Source organism: Gasterosteus aculeatus, chromosome 2, assembly GCF_964276395.1.
Source record: "Gasterosteus aculeatus chromosome 2, fGasAcu3.hap1.1, whole genome shotgun sequence".
In the NCBI taxonomy this organism is placed as follows: Eukaryota; Metazoa; Chordata; class Actinopteri; order Perciformes; family Gasterosteidae; genus Gasterosteus; species Gasterosteus aculeatus.
This window is the reverse complement of record NC_135689.1, coordinates 15,029,528-15,055,791: the sequence shown is the minus strand read 5'-3', so window position 1 is coordinate 15,055,791 and position 26,264 is coordinate 15,029,528. Positions and strand designations below refer to the sequence as shown.

The window sequence follows — 26,264 nt, the reverse complement described above, 5'->3', positions numbered from 1 at the left end:
TTACAAATGAGGAAACAATGTAACAGTGTATGACGAAAGAACCATTAAATACGTTTGAGTAAATGTATAAATTCATCATCAATATGGGTAATGATGGTGTTGGCATATGGTTTGAATATCAAACATAATAATCCAGTCAATGAAAAGAAAAAAGCATGGATAAAAATATCAGATTTTTGTCATATAGATATGTGCACTCATACAATACACCGGAAAACAAGAATGTTTCATTAAGTTGTGAAAAGAGATCAGGGAAAGGGGCAGTTGACTAAAAATGAATCCAAGTTGTTACAAGCTTGTTAATGTTAAACGAACCCTGAAACTCCTGTAATAATAATATTGCCTGTTACTTCACGTCCCAGCAGAGAGGAGGTGGGCACGAGAACCGCGGAAGTGACGTCATTAATAAGTACCTCTTACTGTCGATCTTCCGCCGACCAGCCAAGCTGCGATTACGCCGCACAAAAAACATCCTTGCTTGTCAATGCGGAGAGAGCCGACGCTTCTACGAGAGGTAAACACCGCCGCCTTTAACTAGCAGGAATGAATGCAGTAGTTTTTAAATTAATCTATTTACTCTCGAGTTCCGGGGGGCCTTGTTTACATCTCAATCCCCGGGCTAGAGTGGGCGAGAGGCGGCGACGCAGCTACAGACAACGATAAGGGGGTGGCTAACGAGGCTAGCTCTTATGTCGTAACAAACAAAAAAAACAGTATCTCTAAAGCTTTTGCTAGTTTCCTTTGCATGTGGCCAACAATCCAACTCGTCTGACTCGTGCGTTGAATATGCCGTTTACTCCACGGCTGAGTTGAACGTAACGTTATGCTGCGAGTGCATTAGCTAGCAAGCTAATCCGGCTAACGGGACATTTGCCATCCGTTTTCTGTGTTTGACTCAACGCTAACCCCTTCCCCTCGTGTCTGCACCGACAACCGTACCAACATGCCCGTGTCAATTATCAACCAAGCCGGGGTTTTTTTTTAAACGTCGCTTAATCTCTTCCCCCATCCTCTTACTCCCCCATCCCCCAAGACGGGCTATCAAGCGCCGTACTGCTGAGTCGCCGTGAATCGTTAGCCTAGCTATGGATGTGTGTCACCCAGTTGGCCCGACTATTTTTAGCCTGAACCGGGCGGAATGCGCCCGTCGGTAGGCCGCCTGCCAGCTTTTCCCCGCTGACCTTGTTTTGTATTCAGTTGAATATTTTGCAAAGTCACATTTGGTGCCCGGTGCTTGTATCCGGTGCCTCTTGACCACAGTAGATAGCAACGTCGACACGAGCCGACGGTGCACTTGAGCTGTTGTATCGTCTCCAGAGTGGAGCTGTGAACTGTTACTTTGTATTACCTCGTATTATATGCGGAGAAGACATGTTTTGGGCAAGGAATTAAACCCAGGCTACTCATCCAGACACAATAGAAGGGGAGCACCATCCTGACGGTGTCCTGACTTTAAAGGCATTTGATTAGTCCATCGAAAGGATGAGTGATGTGAGGGTGGGACATGGCAGCACCTGTCACCCAATCAGCCATAGTCATGTAAAATCCCATGTCCAGTTGCCATGGGGATGTTCAGCACTTTGGTAAATATCACCCAATCAGCGTTAGTCATTTAAATCCCAGGTCAGTACTCTGGTCATTTTTAACTGACTTATTTTAATATTTGGGAAGTCCTCATAGGAGAAGTCTGTGTATATTGTGCTCCAAAACACATGGTCAAAGTAATTGGACTCAATTTGAATACAAAGTACATGTAAAGATGTATTTGGCTACCCCATTCCACAAGTTATATCAATCTTTTCTTGCATTTCTGCTTTTCTTTTTTGCACTTGCAGTTAACTTGTTTTTTAAAATTAAAGCTTTCCCTTCCACTTGCACGAGTTAAGTCTTATGAGATTCATCAAATCTAATGTGCATTTAGAAATAAATTCAGGAAATGTGAGCAACAGCTGATTTAAAATCATGTTAGTTAAGACAGAACTGATAGACAATACACGCATAGAATTCAAGATTACCATCCTAAGAGTAGTAATTCAAACTCTGTATGTACATTGAGAGCAGCTTCAATACGTTATCAAACTCTTCAAATGCTCAAATGTTGTGACCAATAACGGAGATTCTAATGACGGTCTGTCATAAAGGGTCAACTGCCAAGTAGAAAAGGCAGGTGAAGAAAGGCACAGCCGAAAAGTTTAGCAACAACTGTTTGGTAACTCCCGAGCTTGTGTCGGTCTGCTGCAGAATACATTATGCAAAGAAATTAACTGGAGGAAGAGTCCTGTTTTGAAATGGTGCAAAAATTGCGACAGGTTCTTTTGCCGGGTCGATTTTCTTTTCCTCGACACCGCGTGTAATCTGTGGGCGAAACAGGAAAGAACCATTGTCCCCCTCCGCAGAGCGACCGGTGGCTTTCAAGCACCACCGGCGACCGTGTCGCCGTCAGTGATGTGATTTGAGGCAGTTTAGACCAAAGTGACGACCTGACGTGTCAGAAATAGCGGCCATTTCGATTACGTCCAAAATGAACTGCTGCTGATTAAATCGTTTGGAGAAATTCACCGAAATCATGTGCTTGTAGGAAAACATTTGTATCCGCTCCAACGAGACATGTAGTTTGATGTATCATTTGACATGTTTTGATTAGGAATTTTTGTTTAGGATCACGTTTGGATACACAAAAATGAGCAGGCATGCATGTTTCTTCCTCATCATTCCCCGGTTTTCCTCTGTTCCTCCACTTTTAATAATCCCTCTTCTCCTTTCCTTCCATTCAGCCATTTCTTCCTCCTCAGAACCCCACGCTGCGAGCTTTCCACATGAGTGACGGGGAGTGTAACTTCTTCTGCTTCTTCCGCTGCTGCTGAGCGCGCTCCGTGCGCGCCTCGGGCAGACGGGAAGGCAGCGACGTGAGCCGGTGTGCGAGGAGCTGCTTCACACGCCCCGCGTCAGCCAATCGCGCCGCTTGGACGGGTAGGCGGGCCGTCCACCTGTCCGGGCAGGTTGAGTCGAGCGACCGGATGTCCGTGGACATGAACAGCCAGGCGTCGGACAGCAATGAGGAAGACTTTGGGGTGAACTCTGAAGATGAGGAGGACGACGACGACGACGACGGAGGAGAGGACGACGATCAGGGCGACATATCGACCTACTACGAGGGCGTGGCCAGCGACGTGGAGCAGCAGGGCGCCGACTCCTTCGACCCGGAGGAGTACTCGTTCACCTGTCTGACCTACAAAGAGAGTCAGAGGGTGCTGATAGAGGAGGTGAACACTGTGGCCGCCGCACTGAAGGTGAGCGTGCGTGTCTGCAGCGGTTTCCTGGTCCTGAGAACAAAACCAGATGTTCTCATTGTAGCGTTTGCAGAAGCAGGATCTGAAATGAGAACACGTTGTGTCACAAATGTGTCTTTTAGAACCGGAAAGTTTCACATGGAACTTTATTTCAAACCTCGTTCTTAAATACTTATTTTGACCAAGTATGAAGCAGTTACATCAAACAGTAATAACAACCACACCAATATTCTTTACATTAAATGCCTGGTTACTCTAAACCGTGTTCCTACTGTCCTACTATGATTAGAGAAACTGTGTTTTAGTTGGGTGTTGTTGAGATGTTTGTGCTGCTTCTGTAACGAGAGGATTGCAGGACTTCTGTCCATAAAACTGTTTTTCAGTCCAAAGGGAAACTTCTGTTTACATTTGAAAAGCTTTTTTAAGCAAACATGGTTTTCATTTAGTTTTAAATGTCGTTGAGGCATTTTCTTATGGGCACATAATCAAATAATTGTTTTAGTTCTTTCAGTTTTAAGATTCTTATAATTGTTTTTATTTTGTTGGGAAAATGCTTGTCCTTTAGCCACAATATAAGTTTGATTAAGCGGTGCGTTGGTTATTGATGTTCATAGTAGAATCCTGAAGGATTTCATTCCCATGAAGGACATGGGCTCAGCTTATTCTCTATTACAGTGGAAAGACGACGCAGCCAAGTTGTGTGTCACTGAAGCAACATCTTACAGCGTTCTTTTCCTCTGTTTCTCTCTCCCTCCCCCTCCCTCTCCCTATCTCAGGTTTTACCAGCGGTAGCGAAACTGATCCTGGTGCATTTGCACTGGCAGATTTCACAAATCCTGGACAGGTATGTGTCCCCCCCCCCACCCCCCACAACCCTCCGCTTTTTTGATTTTTATATCTGACCTCTCTATGTTGTCCCTCTCATGTTTTTCTCTCTCTGCCTCTGATGGTTTGGGGTTTGATATTTCTCTGTCGTGATCCCCACAGATTTAAGTCCAACGCGTCTCTGCTGTTGTCAGACGCTCTGGTGCAGCCCAGCAGCACCTGCAGATCAGTCACAGTGAGTACCGGGCCGTGTGCAGTAAAGTATGGTAGTAGTCGTTACGCACGCACACACGTGGCGGGGTGGAACTGCCATATGCAGCGAGGAGTGAACAAAAGACTTGGCCCCTCTTGTTCAATGTTAGGGGAAATATTAGGTGGTTTCTTGCAGCCGCTGCTGAACATCAATTCACACAAAGCAACTCTAAGGACACATTGTCTTCTGGTTGCAACGACGCAGCAGATAATCCAGAAGTAGCACAAAAATGAATAATTTTTCCGTGAAGGCAACTGATAACTTGGGGTGGAAATAAAGCATCATATGTAATTTAATACTCTTATCTATCAGTTTATAATATAAAATGGTAGCTTTATCTTTAGCTTCGATAGTTGCGGTACAATTCCTACACGCAAAGTTCAGATCAGTCGGCCATCAGGTTTTATCAAACTGATTCTTGGGTGTTTTTCAGTATTTCAGGGCTTTGCATGTGGCTCCATAGCTTGTGTCTGACGTCATGTTTGTGATTTCTGTGTTTCAGGCCCCTCAGTCGCTCCAGTGTGGCGTGTGTCTGCAGGTCGTGCGGCGAGACACCCTGCTGGCTCTGCCCTGCCAGCACTCCTTCTGCAAAGCATGCTGGGAGCAGCACTGCACTGTCCTGGTCAAAGATGGCATCGGAGTGGGTGAGCTGTGTGTGTTTGTGCGTCTGACCTCTTCAAAGCTTGTATTTTGAAAGCATTGTTTTCTATGCGCTTTGGGCTTTTTGTCAGGCATCTTACATCATTGAAAAAAAGAACTTTGGAAGAACTCTTGGCAGGGTAAAGATTTTCAGAAACGTCAAATATGTGTGAGCTCTGCTTTATATTGTTTTATGAGGGGAAGCACTAATCCAAACCAAAACGCTTGCTCACATCTTGTGTGTACGTGTTAGTACCCGGATGAGGTTTCCATTATTACAAATTAATGGACAACCTCTCAGTCAGAACCGTCCAATGCAGAGACTCCGAAGCCGCTACGTTTCCCCTTAGAGACTCCTGGAAGGGCTAAATCTCTCTCACACCACGGACTGATTCGTAAGGACAAAAAATTTACAATTGTAGTATTTTTCACAAGCAACTTAAACGGTCTTTCCGGTAACTCTGTAGGGTTTGATAAAACTTTTTTGATAAGAATTTTTACCATCCCATGAGGCTCTTAAGCCATGAAAACGCTGTTTAATGCCCCAACAAATGGGACGGACCTTAGATAGGACTTTGCAAAGGACTCATGCAACCCTTTGCCTCAGCTATGAGGTTCGCCAGATTTAAGATGGTATAATCGTTATATCATCTAAATGTTAAACAAGACTAGCTAGCCATGTCATGGCAAATCAATCTTTTCACAAACAAATGTGAGGTTATGTGTACGGTCCCCTGCGGCTCGAGGTAGCAAGTTACATAGAGAAGAAGATGCGAGAGCCAATAGCCTGTGTCAGGAAGTCCAAAGGGGCCGTGTCATTTTACCTCTTTCACCTCATGCACTGCACCGCGTGGTGTTCAGAGGACGGACTGATGGACTACACTCATTGTCGTAAATGAGATATCCATATTATTATTTTTTCCTATCAATGAATGTAGCCGGCACACTGCTTGAGTTCAAATACCCATCAGGTGTCCATTGTCAGTCAGAACCAAGTATTCAGCCAGTCCACGGTGTAAGAAGTTTGGATCACTCTCATTGGTGTAAGCCTCATGATCATTTATGTGTGTGTGTCTGCACCCCCCCACCGCACAGAGAGCGCATCCGTGTCCGTCTCTCTGTCCCCTCACCACCCCTCCCCCTGTTGCAGTGCAATTGTAAGAAACCCAGAAAGAGCGGATGCAATCTCTGCTGGACAGTGTGTGTACATATTTGTAATAGATTTGTGTGTGTGTGTGTGTTCAGGTATCTCGTGTATGGCTCAGGAATGTTCCCTGCAGATGCCAGAAGACTTTGTCATGCCGTTGCTTCCAGGAGAGGAGCTGAAGGACAAATACAGACGCTACCTCTTCAGAGACTATGTCGAGGTGTGTGTGTGTGTGTGTGTGTGTGTGTTTACTCTGTTTGCTCAGATGCTGCAGCATTTACCGCAAATGAGACATCCAGGGATCTGAGGGGGAGTGTGTGTTTTTTATGTGTTTAATCTCGGACTCCTGACACAGCGTTGACTCTGAATGATCTCTTGCGGTCTGTCTCACAAGGTGCTTTGTTGTCAAATTAGATTAGACACTCTATCTGGCCTGAATTTGAACATTGTCATGATGCATCTATTCATTTTGTTGATGTACTAAAGTTTCGCCTTTCTCTCTCTCTCTCGCCGTCTCGCAGAGTCACTTTCAATTGCAGTTATGTCCAGGGGCCGACTGTCCCATTGTCATCAAGGTGCAGGAGCCCCGGGCGCGCAGGGTGCAGTGTAGCCGCTGCAGTGAAGTCTTCTGGTAGGACGCACATGTACACACAAAAGGAGCATGTGGATTTCCTCTTTAAAAAATTTTTTTTTAAACTATTTAAAAAAAAAATAGTTGGTGAGATTTCTTTTCAGCCTGCCAGCTGTCTTAATAACACTGTTGTATTCATTTCTCTCAATTAATTTTTTTTTTTTTTTTCAATACTAAAGCAGCTAAGTTTGCTGCTGATTTTCTCAAATTCCATGTGCATGAAAGCTCGACTGTCAAACGGGGGAAGCACTGAGGAATTTATAGATTCAATGGACACAAACGGATTGGTCATCCACATAAACTCCCATTCAAATAAACGGAATTTTTAAAACCCACAAAGGTCCCTAATTAGGCTTTGTAAAGGATCTGTGTGGTTTAACCATCACTGCTTATGATCCGTCCTGATACATTTTTCTGTTTCTCTGTCACAGTTTTAAATGCCGTCAGATGTACCACGCACCCACAGACTGCGCAACAATCCGGAAATGGCTGACGAAATGTGCCGATGACTCTGAGACCGCAAACTACATCAGCGCACACACTAAAGATGTATGATGATCTGTATACGCACGCGCACGCACACACACACACAAACAAACAAAGGCTCTTGTGTGTGTCAACATACTATCACACATATTGTTGTGTTGTACACATGAACTCGTTCAGGTTTGACACAGTGCATTCTACTCATTCTCTGTAATACGGAGCTATAACTTGTTACTTACTCTAATTGGACACTATTTGGTTCTGTGTTTCTTCTTTAGTGTCCTAAGTGCAATATTTGCATTGAGAAGAACGGAGGGTGCAATCACATGGTGAGTTAAAGATGAAAATCAACTTTCTAAGAGCGACAGCAATGACGAAAAAGCATTAAACATTATGATTTGTGGTAGTTTTAGTATTTTCTGGTTTACTAATTTGACTTTCTGTGTTTATTTTAGCAATGCTCCAAGTGCAAACACGGTAAGTAAGATGCCTAATAGTTTCACCCCTGCATTCTGACCTCTTGACCCATGACCTCCCAGTTTTGGGCTCTTCAGAGCCTCCTAGAGACATCACACAAAGAGAAGCCAGCAAACATAATTGCCAGACAAGATTGGCTAAACTTCCGAGAAATTCTTAGTGAAATATTATCCTAAAGGTGACTGCTGACATTCATAGTTCTATCATGGAGTGGACTACATATAGGCATATGTCTCAGCTCTGTATGTAGCGGCTTTTCTAAGATAGAAAAAAACTAAAGGGCCCACATGCTGGCCCTTTAAAAGTCGAGCTAATCTTTCTAGGTTATGAACTGTCACGCCGTCTAATGCATGTCTGTAGTGGGGAGTCCAAAAATGTGTGTTTTGTGCGTCCTGAAAGACTTCTGCTGGATGTGTCTTGGCGACTGGAAGACTCACGGCAGTGAATACTACGAGTGCAGCCGCTACAAAGAAAACCCAGACATAGTGAACCAGAGCCAGCAGGCTCAGGCCAGAGAGGCCCTCAAGAAATACCTCTTCTACTTCGAGAGGGTGAGTTTTTTTTTTTAGTTGGCTCCAAAAAAATAAACCTTTTATTCAGAGCAAAAATGCCTAATGGATAAAAGGGAATAATAAAAAATCTCCTTTCCTCCCTCTGGACACAAAACAGATCTTTTTTTTTTTTTAACCAATTACTGATCACTCCAAATCTTGCTTTACACAAAATAACAAAGAATATTATTTTATTCAGATTTTAGAGGGATTAACGCAACAGATTTTGCACTGCAATCTTTAGGGACGTTTGTGTCCAAAGTCATTCTCTGGGAACAAAAAGAATTACAGCACACAGTATTGGAGCTTGTAACGGGAAAAAAAATTGAGTCAATTGTAGCTTTTAGTATTGATTCCACCTCCAGAAATATATTTGTTCTGTATTTCATTCTTTTAATGAGTTTGTTTTAATCTCTACCCCTCCAGTGGGAGAATCACAACAAGTCTCTACAGTTGGAGGCTCAGACGTACCAGAGGATCCAGGAGAAGATCCAGGAGAGAGTGATGAACAACCTGGGAACCTGGATCGACTGGCAGTACCTGCATAACGCTTCAAGGCTACTGGCCAAGGTACTGGCACACACAACTGCCACAACGTGCGTGTGTTTGTTCTAAATGCAGAGGAAGTAGGTTGTTGATGTTAGTGAGAGGTGTACACTGATTATATGAAATCAGGGATTTTTCTGTTTTAGGATTTATTCAGGAAAACGTGACTGTATTTTAGCTTCAACTCAGTGTTTCCGTTTATAGCATTATATTTGGGGGGAAAGGACAAAGCAGTAACCTGGACAGTTTTAATTAGAAATAAAAAGGAAAGGCTGCTGGCTTTTTAGCTGCTGAGCAAGTCACACTCATGACAAAGTGCTCACATAACTCACATTTACTGGGGAAAAAAGGACCGGTCATCTGATTGACTTTCCTTAGTAATGATCGCTTCAATTTAAATCTGACAATCTGTGCGGTCTGCTTAATAACTTAAAATATGACTCATTATTTTATGGTTTAATATTCTCTATCTGGTCCATAGCAGATTGTTAACAGGGACGTTGGAAGACCATGTTGACATTTACCCATTTCTCTGCTTGCAGTGTCGCTACACGCTGCAGTACACGTACCCGTATGCCTATTACATGGAGTCCGGCCCTCGCAAGAAACTGGTGAGAAACCAACCTAACCCTTGTCCATGATTACAGAACACACATAAAATAGAGTAAGAGCTATTTTAATCCACCGTAAAGTCCACTCGGACTCAAGGATGAACTGATTGGAATTTGGTGGTCAAATGTCACTGTGACTTTCCAAAACGTTTTGCTCTAAAGCATCTGTGAGTGAATTGGGACAATTTCACACAAATGTATTCGATCCACATGCATGTAGGTCCACAACCTGACTGGTTGGTCTTTCCTTTCGCTGCAGTTTGAGTACCAGCAGGCCCAGCTGGAAGCAGAAATAGAAAACCTGTCATGGAAGGTGGAGCGGGCCGACAGCCACGAGAGGGCAGTGGTGGGAGGCGAGGGGGAGCTCAGCGCCAGCGACAGAGGGGTAAGGTCTACTGGATGCTGTGTAGATGGTAGCATGCTAATGAATGCACTCAACTGAGATGAGGAATGTGGTATATCTCAAAGTATCAGTATGTTATCATTGTGAGCGTTAGCACTTTGCAATTAGCTTTACGTAGCTGCAGTGGACTCTGTTTTGACTGAGAGAAGAGTAATGGAAAAAAAATTCTGACTTTGCTTGGTCAAATCTATCACTCTTAAGGGTCAATAATATGTTATGTTGTATGTTCTCTTATGTTTAAAGTTTTTTATTATTATTTTCACAGGATCTGGAGAACCAGATGCACATTGCTGAGAAGAAGCGACGCACGCTGTTGAACGGTTTCCAAGACACCTAAAGCTCTGTTGCAACTGCAAAGCACCAGCATCTCCCTCCTTGCTTCCTTCCTTTCTTACTTGCCTCCGCTCTTCGCTTCCTTCCACGACCGTCCCTCGGTGTCGGTGCAGTCATACTGATCCCCTCTTTTTGCATCTGCACTTGCCCATTCGCTTCTTGCTTTCCCTCCTCTCACTCCCATAATGCTGCAGGGCTACAGAATGGCACGATTGTATCTCCCTTTCACATCCACACCTCATTCACATGTTTTGGCTCTGGAGCGACACATTCACAAGGGTTAAAGCTTTTCACATCGCATCCTAAAGTCACACAAGTACTTGTCATGTGTCTGTTTGTGTGCTTGAATTGCACGAAAGGCATTTGGACGATGACACAAGCAGCTAGAAACAACTTATTTGAAAGAGTCAGAGTGACAATATTCCTGTGACGCTAGAATATTCATTGGAGGAAAATGATGGAGAAGCTTTTGCTGATGAGCAGACAGGGAAGATGTAGAGGATGATGCACGTCATTTTAAGGAGACCGTGCTCGTTGTGGGCCTGTATTTGGGGGTTTCAGTACTTATTGGATTGGCCTGAACCCTTTAATACGAGTAGGCAAGAACACATGCTAAGTTGCTTTTCCCATAACATTTCAAATGTTCTGTTACTGTTGGTTTAATTAACCTAAATAAAAAAACAAATTCATAACGGCAGAGATGAATGAGGAGCCGTCGACCGTTTTATGGAAGTGGAGTACGTGATCCTTCCCAATCTTTACGAAACAAACCACGTCTACCATGACCGGTGCAACTTCACAGGAGGTTATCGATGGCAGATTATGGAGCGCTTTCATAGTGTCGGTATTTGTTTGCAGCATCCTTCCATAAAGGTGTACATTGTGACCAGAAGTTTCACAATAAACACACCTTCCCGTGTGGTTTGTTTGTATTAGTACTTAACCGAACGAACTACTGCCAGCAAATATTTTGAGTCAATGTTTTTTTCGCCATACAACTACTACAATAGGCGTTCTTGTCTCTACATACTCGTACTGATGTCGTTGCTTGATTGTGTCCAGCTAGTTTAGATCCAAACCAGTGGGAGCCAGACCTTCTCCTCAGCAATCCAACCCTGGCACCTTCACTGTTCAGATGAGGAACCTGAGCGTAATCCCAGGCATTCATGCACACTACAGCACCCACCACACATTGACATAGCATTCGCACACACACACACACATACACCATGCTCACGTTGACTCTCATGCTCAAACACTCCTGCAGAAAATAAACGTCAACAGTTAATTTGTCTCCTTCCCCCATCTTGTGCTCGCTTCTCTTTTGTTTCCGTTCATTCCCTCGCTCTATTTTGCTTTATTTTTGTCTTTTTTCTTGCTCACATTGTTCAGTTTTCTCCTGGAAAATGGCTGTTGATAGATCGTTTAAAAAAAAAGGAAAAAAATGGTTGTAATTTTCAACAGTTGTACATTAATACAGAAATAGTTACTGAGAGTTTTTAAAACCAGACCCCGTCTCTCGTGTGTTCATTACAGACGCACATACACTCTAAGTAAAGCGATTATATTCTGAAAACTAAGTGGGGTGTTTGTCTTAAGTGGTAGTTTTTTGACTTTGTACAAGATTCAAATATTTATTTCCCTCTTAACATATGACACCTGAGGAAACGTAACCCCTACATTTTAGGTGGATCTTTCAACAGCAAAACCACCTGATTTTTGCAGAATATACAACTGTTTTACATCGTACTGCCGACCGCTCTGGCATGAAAATTCAATGTAACTGTCTTGTACGGGGAAATGCTACACAATTCTACAAATTAGTAATTCACACAGAATTCACACAGATACACAGATACTTGACGGTGGTGGTGGTGTTGTTGAAGAAGAAACCCGGGCCACCTGTGATATTTTGAGATTGGCTCCTGGTTTGTCACAGGGCCCGGCGGTCTGCCTATTGGCCTAATATAGTCACGCGTAGTTGCTTGCCAAGGTGGTGTTAAGCACTCGTGTGAGTGAGAGACCCAGTTCCTATACGGTAACATGTAGTGTGTGCAGGACAGCACCCTCGGGTGTTGCAAAGCAGGACAGGGAGGCACATCCCATAATTAAACAGATGCAGGCTGTTTGGAAGCCGCTCTGCAGTGGGATGTGTTCAGATAAAGTGGAGCAATTTGGTATTCCATATTGTTGAAATCAAGCTCAGGCTTCTTTACACATATTCTTTAGTAACTAGTGTTGCACTAGAATTGTGAAACCTGTAATTGAATAATTGCATGCTATAAGTACTTAGACTAAAAATGTGTACTTTTCCCTCCATTACTTAAAAATAAAGCAAAATCTTTACTCCGCACATTCAGATAAACTAAACTGAATTAGTTTGACAAAGGATTTAAAATAGTTACATATTTACCTGCTACATCAACAAAATATTTAATATATTTATAAGTTAACGATGAGTACTAGATTTTAAAGTCAAATAACGGCAAAGTATGCGGAGATTTTTGTAGCAATTTTTAACGTCTTCCCATGTTCAATAACCTGAAAAAAACGTTTTAAGCGGTTCCCTCTGACAGGGGCGGATAAGTGGGCGTGTCGGCCGGATGTCGCGTCAGTGTCGGAAACCGACGCAAAGGATAGAAAACACGTGCTCTGCGAAAAGAACACGAGCTCCAGCTCTGGCTGGCGGAGGCCTCAATAAAGACACACAAACGTCAATTCCGACTTGGATCAATTGTGGTCGAAGTGCATCCGGTGAAAAACTACCAGGAACGTCGGACTCCTCCCGGCCGCTCCCGCGCTTTACGACCACGGGGCGGAAAGTTCTGGCTTTCTGTTCCCTCGTCGTCGTCTTTTTATCCGTTCACGTGTGCTCGCGTGGTCGTAACTCTTCGTTGAGTTGTTTTGTTTTTACTTCGCTCTCTGACCGCTGAAGACGACGGGTGAGGGCTTTTTGGTTATTCGGACGTCATGGCGGACCTTCTGATCAGCGGTCAAACCGGCTACGTCCCGGACGACGGGCTTTCGGGACAGCAGCTGTTCAACGGTGGAGACGGGCTCACATACAAGTAAACACCCCTACTAACGTGCTAACCGTCCGTTAGCCCCCCCGTATGCTAACAGCAGGCTAGCCTCCCCGCTGCTCCTCCGGGGGCCACGGTAGGCCCGAGCTGTGCCTGTTCTAATTATTGATTAATCCACCAGTTGTGTGGTAGAAATGAAGCTTGATTGTCGCTTTTTTGGGCTCCAGAACAATGCATCCGTTGTGACTGGTTCAAAGGTCACGGTTGAGTAAAGTCAACGCTCGTGACTAGTCTGCGACTTGAACTTGGTTCCCACAGACCAGCAGGGTTCCTTGGGAAGACACGTGCATGTTCTATTACATGTTCTATTCACTGCGCGGTGCGGGTCCTAAGAAGGTTCATCTGTATCTGTCTTTAAAAAAAGAAAAAAACCTGTGTCTGATTTAGTTCCTTGGAAATCAAGGGACACACACTGGTCCATATTTAGGTCCTGGCTGACATTGGATCCAGAATATACTTGTGCAACAAGGGAGGAATGCGACTGCAAAGTACCGGGTAGTTATTAATACATTTTCCAGGAATCAGATAATCAAGTCATGTATTTGTCATCACTCTGTGTTTACCAGTACAGGAGTTTCCACTTTTTCATAGTGATTAATCAATAAATTGACACTCAATATGATCACCACTTGCAGCCTTGGTATCAATATCGATACAGTGGTTACCGATACCCACCAGCCCTTCAAGGATTACATTCTAAACTCAACCAATATCCAAAAGTTATTCAGAATAGTGTTTGATTAATTGGTCAACCACAGTAGCATGAACAACAAATGAGTATTACCACACTGAACCGCTGATTTTAGTTATCGCTTTTGAACTTTTTTTAAAAGTGCAAATTAAAATGAAGCCTTATCTTTAAATTGATTTGATTAATGCTTCAGCGGTCAATAGTTTGGCATCACAGAACCCGCAGTTCTTCATATCTTCTTCACATGACAGCACGTGATTGTCTCACATCCACAGCGGCAGCAGAAGCCGCTCCACGGTGGTGAAAGGTTTCTTTTGTGCCACACGTCTGGCTGCGAGGCAGCTGCCTTTCTAGGCAGATTCAGAGTTGCCAGTTAGTGAGATGACAAACTTCTTCTGCATCTGTAGCCCATTTTTACTTGAAAAAAGAAATTCCACCTGCTTTCAAACCAGAGTTGGATCTTTGGTTTCCATATGACGCCTTAATTTTGCCGGCTTCGTTGGAGAGCCGTATGCTGCGTTCACACCAGAAGCAAAGCGAATTTTCGCCGCACGTGTCTCCGTAAAGACGGTTATAATAATTTCTGCTATCCACCATGGAAATAAATAACCACTATTTCTGCTCTTTATTTCTTGTGTGAATTACACAAACGCCGGAACCGCAAACGGTGTTGTGTTTGGATTCATGACATCATCCGTCGCCGCTCACAGCTTGAATTTCACAGACTCCTCCAAGTGCGTCTGCTTCAGGCGGACCAGCAGCCGGTCTGATGACCTGTTGTGTCCCTCTCGGACGTTCGGTCTCAGCTGTGTGTGTGTCTCTGGCAGCTTAATGAAGTGTATTCACGCTTTGACAGCAGGACGGCGGTGATGACGAGCGGAGCATCTCAACTCTGATTTGCTTTCGCAAGACAAAGTGTTTTGCGGCCCTCTATGTGGAGCTCGCGGCCCAATCGGGGGCCTTTTGGTTAAGAATCGCTGGCTTAAATATCGCACACCACGTGACTCACTCTCAACCAATCAGAACGCTGGATTTCATCTCCCGCACTGTAAAGTGTATTTAAGTATAGTATTAATGATATCAATGTCGTGGACTATTCCATAACACTCCCGTGTGTCTTTTGTCTGGTCCTCACGTAAGCCTCCCTGACTCATCCTCCATATGAACACACATGCTGCTTTGGCTCAAACATTTCACACACACATGTATTGTTGCATGACACCTCCTGGACACTCCCAGTGTGTCCTGTTTAGAGTAGCTTGAGCTGTTAGGATGGACGCCTTGTAAGAAGCTGCTCTAACCTCCGTGTTCCTCGTCTCTCCTCCAGTGACTTTCTGATTCTGCCGGGCTTCATTGACTTCACATCAGATCAAGTGGTGAGTCGCGATGACGATGCCGTCCTGGTGTTAAACTAATGAATTTGGGATGATCTGAGAGTGAGGATTAGCATCTGTGTGCCTGCCAGGCTCCCAACATCAACACACGCACAGCAGCTTACCCTCAAATCACAGCCACTGGATGGATTGAGCGATTATTTTATTACAGTTGTGCTCTTCCTAAAATGACATGTAAAATGTGTTTAATAGAAAAGGTTAATCACATTAATATTATTATATATACCAGTGTAATTTCCGGTCTTTGAGGTAGATTACACAGATTTTCCTTTTGAGTATCCCACCTCTTTTTTTTAATTATTGTGTGTCAAATATTCTCCTGACGTCTTTTGTCCAGGACTTGACCTCAGCGCTCACCAAACAAATCACCATAAAAACGCCCTTCATCTCCTCCCCCATGGACACCGTCACGGAGGCCAACCTGGCCATCGCCATGGCAGTAAGTAGCACAAGCCGCCTCCCTCCGTTTGTCGGCCTGTTTATTGCTCCCGCTAACACGACAGCGCACTGTGACTCTCGCTCGCAGCTAACGGGCGGCATCGGCTTCATCCACCACAACTGCACGCCGGAGTTCCAGGCCAACGAAGTTCGCAAAGTCAAGGTAGCGATGACGACACAGAGACACACTTGTTTTCTTCCTTCTTCACACTCTTGCATCTGCACGTCTTGTTTGGATGTTTTATCTTTCCTGTCATCTCACGTCAGCATCTTTTTTTGTCTTTTTCTATTTTTATTGGATTTTCTTAGTGTGAAAAATGTATCCCTGCATCCTTTGCTCCTCTGCTCTAGATAAAAGCCAGTGAATATTATTTATCTAACCCTCCCTTTTGGATCCCTTACATTCACTTCCCATTTATACACACCCTCCTACTTCCCTGTGCTTTCTTCCACGCCCTCTCCTCATCTCCTGCCTCCCCTCCCTCCGCCAGCGCTATGAGCAGGGCTTCATCACAGACCCAGTGGTGATGAGTCCCAACGAGCGCGTTCGAGACGTCTTCCAGGCCAAGGCTCGCCACGGCTTCTGTGGAATCCCCATCACAGACAACGGACAAATGGGCGGCAAGCTGGTGGGCATCATCTCCTCTCGAGACATCGACTTCCTGAAGGAGGAAGAGCACAACCTGCCACTGAGCGAGGTGGGTGGAGCTTAGATGAGCCATGAGCTGGTAGGATAGAAAACTACCATGATGCTGAATGTGGATGAAAAGGGATTATTGTGATACAAATGGATGTTGTGATGGAAAACGGTTCAAACAGACATATTTGAGAGCCCTCGTTTTCACTCCGTGTGTAAATGTCTTGCCAGGTGATGACGAGACAGGAGGACCTTGTGGTGGCCCCTGCTGGAGTGACACTGAAAGAAGCCAATGAAATCCTCCAGAGGAGTAAGAAGGGTGAGGTGGTTGTTTTAAGTTTTCACTCATGACTGATTTTTTTTCTTTACCCGTCACTCACCGATGAAAACCCGTCACAAAAATTGACCCGCATGCACGTGTGCTCACTTTGTTTGACTTCCTCCGATCCGCCCTGCAGGTAAGCTGCCTATCGTGAACGAGGAGGGGTCCCTGGTGTCCATCATTGCCCGCACCGACTTGAAGAAGAACAGAGACTTCCCTCTGGCCTCCAAGGACTCGCGCAAACAGCTGCTGTGCGGCGCCGCCATCGGCACCCACAACGACGACAAGTATCGGCTGGACCTGCTGGTGCAGAGCGGGGTGGACGTGGTCGTGCTGGTATGGAGGACGCTGGTGCCGATTTCGTGCGCCTCCAAAGTAACGATGCTGTGTGAATAACGACGTCATGTGCTTCTTCTGTCCCTCCAGGACTCGTCCCAAGGCAACTCCATCTTCCAGATCAACATGATCCGATACATCAAAGAGAAGCATCCCAATGTGCAGGTCATCGGAGGCAACGGTAACTTTGTTGACCAGCTTTTCTTTACGTAACAGCCACAGAGGGTATTTCCTTTGATCCCAGCTATCCAGCCCCGAGTGATCTCATTGCTCATCGATTTGATTCAGTCCTGCTGGGTTAGAGATATTTGTTTTTTACTCGATTGAGGTCTGTTTAAAGCTTCATGCATTCCTGGGAAAAAGCACTTTGTAAAAGATCTATCTCTATTTTACAACCCGACAATTTCAAATGGAGTCTGTTTCAAATCAGAAAATCCCTCTTTCCCCACCCTAAAGGCCTTTGTGTCTCGCCCCCTCTGCTGCAGTGGTGACCGCGGCTCAGGCGAAGAACCTCATAGACGCTGGAGCGGACGGGCTGAGAGTCGGGATGGGCAGCGGCTCCATCTGCATAACACAGGAGGGTAAGTGACCGACTGACCACCAACTAGCGCTAACTGCTCCACCCACAGAGCAGCCCGCCGCCGTCCGGATCCTTTGCTCAGGTTATTCAATGTGCCATTCAAGGACACTCTTTGTGCAGTTTGTCGTTTCGTTGATAGAAAAAAAGCGTGACGTTTGGCGTCCGGTTTGTGCGATGTGTGATGCGATCGTTTGGCTCAACGGTTTGTGGTTGTGTCGTTGTAGTTCGTCTTGGTTGAAGACTCCTTGTGCTGCTCCCGTTGACTTGTTTGTTCGTCTTGCTTTAGAAGCACTGCGTGTTGACATTTTCTGGCGATTAGTCAAGATCTTTGAGCTCTGACCGGTCGGGGATCAGCTTGTGTTTCTCTCACACGTCAGCCAGGCCCACCTGGAAGGGTGAATCCTGCCGTTAGGTGTGGATTCTAGATACGTAATGTAAGTCTGTATTTCTCCATCTTGTTCCAAGATTCCTCTCAATTCATTGGCATCATGTGTTCATTTTCTTTTACTTACGCTTTTCTTCCCTTTTGCCCATCACCTGGTCTTCCACCAACCTGCGAGCTCTTCTTCTCTCTGTTTCTGCCTCGTCGATTCTTTATCTTACTTCCCACCCTTGTGCGTGTGTGTCCCTGTCCAGCTCCCCTCAGTGTACCACCAGCAATAAATCGCCACAGCCCCAAAACCCCCACCTCTGTTACGGGATACTCCAGTAAGTTCACCTGGGCCTTCCATTGGCCCCACTATCACAGTGTGCCCGCCCTCCCCACTCCACAGCCTGCTGCACTGATTGGTTAACAGCTTTGCATCGGTAGCAATACTAAAGTTAGTGGTCCTTGGACTGTTTGCTTTGAGAGCTCAGCCTTTGGGGTTTTGCTTGTTTCCCCATCATCGCTAATCTGTCAATCAGCACAAGAGAATGATGCTCCTCCTCTTCCTCCTCCACCCACGTTACTGAACTGTTGGGCTCAGGTCTTGATGATCGATTCATTAATAATTGTGATCACAAAGGACAAGCCGCCCTTGATAAGTGTCCATTCCACAGTTTGTGTCCACTGGTCGTTACACACGACGGTAGTTTCAGAGGACGTTGTAATTGTTTGTCTTTAGGAAGACTTCGTATTAATGCATATGGAAGCAGAGCCGACCATACTTCTACTTCAAGTGATCAGGGCCTCATTATGAGCCCAAGTGTACTTCTTCAATATTTTATAGAGGACACGTCAATGCTGCTCTTGTGCCGTTCATCATCTGAGGCAGGATGAGGTATTTCTATTCTTTCCTTGTTTTGTATTTGTGTGTCTTTTCCCCCCCATTAATACCAATTAAACGTGTACATTGTGTAACACCTCTAGATACAAGTTACTCTGTGAAACGTATTTGTACCGGAGCCATTTTTCTATGGTAAATGCTAATGCTTACTACTGGTACCTCCTTGTCAATCCCAGTGTAAAGACGCAACAGGTCCTCTCTGAGACAATATCGGTACACAGCAGGAGAATTGGGACTAGTAGTTTGGCTGGTAAGTACCGTGCAGCCCTGCGTTCACAGAAAACCCCCAACCGGCAAAACAGGAATCGGGATGTTTTTCTTTGGTGGCTCTTTGAAAATGTGATTGTCTGCGTACCTTTGGTACCTTTGGGGCTTGGAGTCTTCGTTGTGTCTGAAATCGATTAGCAGTCTGTCTGTGGACACACGGCGGGAGCAGGGGATTTATCTGCTGATGCGACAAGTACAACTTCTCCATTCTCCCTTTTCTTTAACACCAGAAAGTGATTCATTCTCAGCCCGTCTGCTACTTCACCGTGCGTGAGAGTAATTTATTGTTTTTTTTAACATGACCTAGTTTCTTTATAGAAGAAGCTTTATAGAACTCTCTTGAGCTCATTCAGGTTAGTCACGTTTTTAATGTCAATTTGTTTGTAATTGTGACTTTAGTGAGCTTAGGTTGTGTGTCCTGTAGTTGCTTGTGGAGTCGATGAATAGGAGCTCACAGCCATCATGAGACCAGCAGCACGTGTTTACGCGTTTATTTCATTAACCTTCTCTTCTTCTCATCCCTCTTCAGTGCTGGCGTGCGGCAGACCGCAGGCCACCGCCGTCTACAAGGTGTCTGAGTACGCCAGGCGCTTCGGCGTGCCGGTCATCGCTGATGGCGGCATCCAGACGGTGGGGCACATTGCCAAAGCCTTGGCCCTGGGAGCGTCCACAGGTATTTCACAGTCAAGACTGCAGATGTTTAAACTCGTATTACAAAGGTTTACTCCCTGAGTGGATTCATGATGGTAGAAAGCAACAAAGAAAGCTGTCATCTTAACTGCTGTGTGTGTGTGTGTGTGTGTGTGTGTGTGTGTGTGTGTGTGTGTGTGTGTGTGTGTGTGTGTGTGTGTGTGTGTGTGTGTGTGTGTGTGTGTGTGTGTGTGTGTCCAGTGATGATGGGCTCTTTGCTGGCTGCCACCAGTGAAGCTCCTGGTGAGTATTTCTTCTCCGATGGCATCAGGCTAAAGAAGTACCGCGGCATGGGCTCCCTGGATGCCATGGATAAGAACCTGGGCTCCCAGACCAGATACTTCAGGTACAGAAATGCTAAAACGGGCTCAACGGAATGTATCATTCAACTCCATCTCCAGCGAACAGCCCCATAGCGACTGTATATCTGCAGGTTAAATTACCTCAAGACGATGGTTCAACTTGGGTTTTACCCAAAAAGACTAAAGCCTGGTTTATGCTTCTGCGTTTTCAGAGCGACGCAGACGTGTCCCTTGCGTGCCTTTTCACACTCCCTTGCGTCCTTGCGTGTGTCGAGCCATTTTTCTAGGCTTGCGGGAGGCTTGCGTCGAAAGCGACGCAAGCCTCCCGCAGCGCACCAGGCTGCGATTGGTCTGCTAACTACATCCTTTACGGTGACTCAGATTTCCGCTTTCATAGCCCGATACTGCCAATATTAAAACGAAGAATGTGTACGAGAGAACGGATCAGATTGAAGAACGTTTGTCGGAAGAAATGCGTAAATATGACCACTTATACAAGCCGTCATTGGCGGGTTGTATAAGCGGGTTGGATTCACGGAGGGAGATCGCCGCAAACGGCGGTTTGCAGGTCGAGAGGTGCGGAAAGTTGTGGAGGAAAATACGGGACAAATGTGTCCGCGATGAAAAGCAGCAGTGGCGATGCACGGGGCAATAAAGTCTATGATAAATAAACAAATAAATAGGTGTGACTCTCTAGGTCGTCTTCAACAAAAACACGTTACTCCGCCTGTTGTTCTGCCGGTGAATTGCTCTGCAACACGCTCTGCAGCACAAGACTTTTAGAAGCATGAATTGAAACGAGTGCGTCGACGCAACGACGCAGAAGCATGCGCCAGCCTTAAGATGATAGTGCATAGTTAAAATTGCTTTAATTGAATCCTCATTTCAAGGATATTTAGCCACCAGGTGGCAGTACACAGGTTGTACCCACAATCTGCTTTAAATGTCCCTGAGAGATTGTGTGCCCTTTCTATGGCACCAACACCCTCACTTCACTCACAGGTCGTTGTCCTCCTCTTCCCTCCCAGTGAGTGCGATAAGATCAAAGTGGCTCAGGGTGTTTCTGGAGCGGTGCAGGACAAAGGCTCCATCCACAAGTTTGTTCCCTACCTGCTGGCTGGCATCCAGCACTCCTGCCAGGACATCGGCGCCAAGAGCCTCACACAGCTCAGGTGAGCACACAGATCATTAAATAAAGGTCCACGCTATCGATCTGGCAAATGAAATAACAGCTGAAGGTACATTTACGCTGTCCATTGCATTTTTGCTATACGATAGCTGTGCATTCTACCGTTACAATATGCACTGGTACCACTTCAGACCTAGTACCTTTCTTTTTGGGTAACATTACTTTTACTTTCCTCGTTGCAGAGCCATGATGTACTCTGGAGATCTAAAATTTGAAAAGAGAACAACTTCGGCTCAAACGGAGGGTGGAGTCCACAGCCTGCACAGGTACACACGTGCAACACAAGAAACTACTCACCCGAGTAGACTTGAACTACTCTTAGTAATTTGGTTTAATGTTTTAACATCTTGCTTTGCTCAAACCCAACGGTTAAACTTCCTCTTTCTCCCCACAGCTACGAAAAACGTCTGTTTTGAGAAGACGGCAGACGGAGAATTGGTAGTAGAGGCATTATGCAAACACATCTCATGCCGGATCCTCTTTCATTCACGTCCACACACATTAGTAACTTTTCATACTAATAAGCCTTTAAAAATGAGCCCTTGCAGCCATTGGCTCAAGGATCCATTAAGTCTTCCTATCAGTGTCATCTATGCATTGTCTTTGTGTGGGTGACGGGTGGGGATTAAGCATTTATCAATCAGTGCATGTGTGATTGAGTCCCACGATGTCTTTCGAGTTGTGATAACGGTAGATGTCCGGAGTGTCCATGTGAAGACAAAAAAACGTTGTCCAATGATAAAGCTTCTATGTTTTTCCACGAGCTGCTGTCTTTGGTTTTGTCACTTGGGCTTTTGGATTTGTGAACATCTGTCATTTTAACAATATAACAAAATGCAATTTTTAATTAGTCAAACTAGTACTTTGCAAAGCGCAATGGAGAAAAGATAAATAGTTTGGTTTGTTACAAGTACATGAAATGAATAAGGTTGGACACAATTCTATAGTTTGTCAAGATATGTTTTGACGTTACGTGTCAACAAAAGTAAAATGCGAGTGTAGCAGTAAACCTGAAAAATAATCAAATTATACTATTATTAAAGTCAAACTATTCCATGGGTAGCAGATTTATGAAGCAGTTTTTCAAGTGTAGTGTGTTTTGCTTCGGTTCAAAGTTGAGAATGTTTAAAAAAAGTAATTGGTCCTCATGTCAAAAAAAGCCAAATACTGCAGTGTGTGCGTGTGTGTGTGTGTATATATATATATATAGCTATAGAATAATGATGTTGAAAAAAGTGTAGTATTTTGACTAAGTCAAAAAACTTCATAATATAGTATTATAGTATTGTTGACTAAAAAGTTAAGGGATAAAGTGTTGGTAATGATACAAGTATTAAAAAAAGCAATGAAACAGTTTAGTTCAGTGTGTCCATAAAGTCATATGAAGTGTCAAAGATTTATAGAAAATAATAATTTCGCAAATGCAGTACAGAAAGAGTTGTATAGTGTGTTGTATCATTTTGCCAGAAGAAATGTCTGTTATAGTATTTCAGAATGTCAAAGCTATATATCGTTTTTTAAATAATTGTTTTAAAGGTAAAAAAAAATATCAATAGTCATTAATTTTCATAATGTGTCCAGAAAAAGTAATTAAAAGCCGCATATAGTGCATATACAAAAAAGGGCTAAATATTGTCCTAATACCATACAACAATATGCCAACTATAACAAAAGACACATTGTAGTTTATTTCAAAATATTACTACTATAATAGTAATTAAATAAATGCCATTAAATGTCAACATTTGCAAATATGTTTTCCTATTTGATAGCATTTAGGCATTTAAAAAAATAAACTAAAAGTTCCCAATACAGTATGTCATATACTATATTTCATAGTATGGTGTTAAATTCACTATATACTGCAATATAATTAAATGTTACATAAAGTAATATAAATGTAACAGTATAGTTGCATTTGAAATGTTATAATCAATCAACGGTTCAAACGACATAATAAAAAGTCCAAGTCCGCACAAATGTCACAATATAGAAGCTCCACATTTCTTTTTATTCTTCATCTTCATACGGCTGCAGCTCAAAAGAACTAAAACTTAATAGTGGCCCAGAGAACTTCATACAGAGAGAGAGAGACACCAAATAAACGCATCAGATCACATAATAACTGATCTGTTGATTACTGAGCTACACTGAGGTTCAACGCGAAGCGGAGGAGCCCGGCCTTCCTCCATCCGTGAACAAGCAGCCGCCTCCGCTCCACCCACCTCGCCTCCTCCCGCTGCAGGTCTCCAGGGCGGATCAGATGGTCCACAGAATCCCCCGGACTTTCCAGGGTGAAGCCCAGACAGACTGCTGGGTGTCACCTGGTCACACTCCGCTGGTCCCACCTGTCTCACGTCGTCCATCATGTCCCATGCTGATTCACACACCTGGACGAGTCCGTTTAGAGGCTCAATTAGCACAACAAAAGATCCCTGTTTTACGCGGGAACCTAAGCAACGAGTCGCAGAATACCCATAATACCCATAATCACTCTGACATGAAGATTCTGCTTTTTAAATGTCCAGGTTGAATATGACTTTCAACGACTTTCAAAAACAGGCTTGTTAAATAAGTTATTAGAAATTGACTGAAGTTAATGGTTGCTGTTGAAGCATAAGATGGGTATTTAAAAAAAACGTCTTTAAACCAGATGTAACCAACATTAGTATTAATGCCAGTACTATGATCACGACTAGTATTAATGTCAGTACTATGATCACGACTAGTATTAATGTCAGTACTATGATCACAAGTATTAATGTCAGTACTATGATCACGACTAGTATTAATGTCAGTACTATGATCACGACTAGTATTAATGTCAGTACTATGATCACAAGTATTAATGTCAGTACTATGATCACGACTAGTATTAATGTCAGTACTATGATCACGACTAGTATTAATGTCAGTACTATGATCACAACTAGTATTAATGTCAGTACTATGATCACGACTAGTATTAATGTCAGTACTATGATCACGACTAGTATTCATGTCAGTACTATGATCACAACTAGAATTCATGCCAGTACTATGATCACAACTAGTATTAATGCCAGTACTATGATCACGACTAGTATTAATGTCAGTACTATGATCACGACTAGTATTAATGTCAGTACTATGATCACAAGTATTAATGTCAGTACTATGATCACGACTAGTATTAATGTCAGTACTATGATCACAAGTATTAATGTCAGTACTATGATCACGACTAGTATTAATGTCAGTACTATGATCACGACTAGTATTAATGTCAGTACTATGATCACGACTAGTATTAATGTCAGTACTATGATCACGACTAGTATTAATGTCAGTACAATGATCACAACTGGAATTCATGCCAGTACTATGATCACGACTAGTATTAATGTCAGTACTATGATCACAAGTATTAATGTCAGTACTATGATCACGACTAGTATTAATGTCAGTACTATGATCACAAGTATTAATGTCAGTACTATGATCACGACTAGTATTAATGTCAGTACTATGATCACAACTGGAATTCATGCCAGTACTATGATCACAACTAGTATTAATGTCAGTACTATGATCACGACTAGTATTAATGCCAGTACTATGATCACGACTAGTATTAATGTCAGTACTATGATCACGACTAGTAATGTCACTACTATGATGACACATTCAGGATAGTAATGTGTACTCTATCCAAGAAAGTAAAATAACAATTTATATTCAGAAATACTGAAAAAGAAGAAGAATGAAGAAAAGCCGCTGCACAGAAATGCGTCGTGTGTGTGTGTGTGTGCGTGTGTGTGTGTGTGCGTGTGTGCGTGTGAGGCATTTTCACTCAACTTCCAGTTACACTCACTTCCCTCTAGATTCATTTGCTTTTATGTGTCTGTATCTGTTGTTTGTGGCGCTTCAGACGTCACGTGGTATCACTTTAACGCGACATGTATCAAAAAAACACTCACAGTGAAAACAAGCAGAGTGAACGCACACCGCATCTGTGCGCAACACACAATATCTAATCAATACTTATTTATAGATAAATAAACTCTAAGCACCTCGAGGCAAGTTACGACTCCAATTTTCACACAGCTGACTTGTTAAGCTGGCGGTGGACCTTCCGAGCGCGAGGCCGGTTGTCCCGGTGGGGGACGGGGACACCGGGGGGAGTGGACACAGAAAGGAAAGGAGGAGCTTCCGCGAGAGCAGGAGAAGTGAAAGTGAAATGAACCTCTCCAGTATTTAAAGAGGAAGTCTGAGCTCTGAGAGAAGTTGGCAGGCGGGACAACAGGAGACGACGATCTGCTGCGAGACGTCGGTGAGCCGGAGGACATTCACAGACTATTCTTAATAGTACTTTACACTCGTGTCTTCCTCCCTTCATGTCTTCATGTCACTCCGCTGGCTTTAAGGTGAAATGTCCTGCTTCCACCTCTGTCCCGCTTTGACTTCTTAAACTTTGTCCTCACGTTCTTCTCAGTAAATCTCTTTCCACGGCTTGTAAGACTGTCGTCGTCTGTCCAACGGCTGCTCTCCTCGTTGGACTGAGGCGTCAAGTGTCCTTGTCAAGGGAGCGAGGAAGCCAATAGGCGACAAACTGAAAGTGACTCTATTCTTTTTTTTTTTTTTTACATTCTTTGACCTCAGTGTGTTGAGTTGTTTATTAGTCGTTGTCTTTCAGATGTGAGGACCAGAGGAAATCGTAGAGCTTTTTTTTATTTCCTGAAGGAAGAATCAATCCCGCGACGGAAACGTCCTCCTCAACGTCTCCGTCCTTTTATCGCTCCATCAGCGCTCGTCCGGCTCACCTCCTGTTCCTGCTTTCTTCCTCCCTCTCGTCACTCGGCACACGATAAACAACTGGTTTTTCCAGACGGGCGA

General features: G+C 44.0%; 1 protein-coding gene across 3 annotated transcripts; it reads left to right on the top strand.

Annotated features, from left to right (window-relative positions):
• Nucleotides 1-379: 379 nt before the first annotated feature.
• On the top strand, nucleotides 380-22,152 carry LOC120829320 (inosine-5'-monophosphate dehydrogenase 2). Of its 3 annotated transcripts, XM_078093565.1 has the most exons (26): nucleotides 4,065-4,134; nucleotides 4,278-4,350; nucleotides 4,871-5,012; nucleotides 6,253-6,374; nucleotides 6,676-6,785; nucleotides 7,217-7,334; nucleotides 7,550-7,600; nucleotides 7,727-7,748; nucleotides 8,148-8,299; nucleotides 8,726-8,869; nucleotides 9,388-9,456; nucleotides 9,716-9,841; nucleotides 10,125-13,260; nucleotides 15,294-15,342; nucleotides 15,698-15,799; nucleotides 15,887-15,961; nucleotides 16,290-16,496; nucleotides 16,667-16,754; nucleotides 16,894-17,093; nucleotides 17,184-17,274; nucleotides 17,579-17,674; nucleotides 19,738-19,881; nucleotides 20,100-20,244; nucleotides 21,229-21,372; nucleotides 21,572-21,655; nucleotides 21,784-22,152. In XM_078093565.1, the coding sequence occupies exons 13-26, from the start codon at nucleotides 13,163-13,165 to the stop codon at nucleotides 21,803-21,805; spliced, it is 1,545 nt and encodes a 514-aa protein (XP_077949691.1). In that variant the 5' UTR covers nucleotides 4,065-4,134; nucleotides 4,278-4,350; nucleotides 4,871-5,012; nucleotides 6,253-6,374; nucleotides 6,676-6,785; nucleotides 7,217-7,334; nucleotides 7,550-7,600; nucleotides 7,727-7,748; nucleotides 8,148-8,299; nucleotides 8,726-8,869; nucleotides 9,388-9,456; nucleotides 9,716-9,841; nucleotides 10,125-13,162; the 3' UTR covers nucleotides 21,806-22,152. The 3 variants fall into 3 exon arrangements, with proteins under 3 accessions (XP_040049276.1, XP_077949691.1, XP_040049274.1); XM_040193340.2 differs by lacking the exons at nucleotides 4,065-4,134; nucleotides 4,278-4,350; nucleotides 4,871-5,012; ... (3 more) ...; nucleotides 7,550-7,600; nucleotides 7,727-7,748 and adding an exon at nucleotides 18,310-18,381; XM_040193342.2 differs by lacking the exons at nucleotides 15,294-15,342; nucleotides 15,698-15,799; nucleotides 15,887-15,961; ... (8 more) ...; nucleotides 21,572-21,655; nucleotides 21,784-22,152 and adding exons at nucleotides 380-514; nucleotides 2,775-3,290 and having other exon boundaries at nucleotides 4,067-4,134; nucleotides 10,125-11,702.
• Nucleotides 22,153-26,264: the final 4,112 nt, after the last annotated feature.

Coding starts and splice junctions, on each gene's coding strand:
- LOC120829320 (XM_040193340.2), top strand. CDS start 13,163: ATGGCGGACCTTCTGATCAGCGGTCAAACCGGCTACGTCCCGGACGAC. Junction 19,882..20,099: donor GGCCCTGGGAGCGTCCACAG/GTATTTCACAGT, acceptor GTGTGTGTCCAG/TGATGATGGGCTCTTTGCTG. Junction 20,245..21,228: donor TCCCAGACCAGATACTTCAG/GTACAGAAATGC, acceptor CTTCCCTCCCAG/TGAGTGCGATAAGATCAAAG.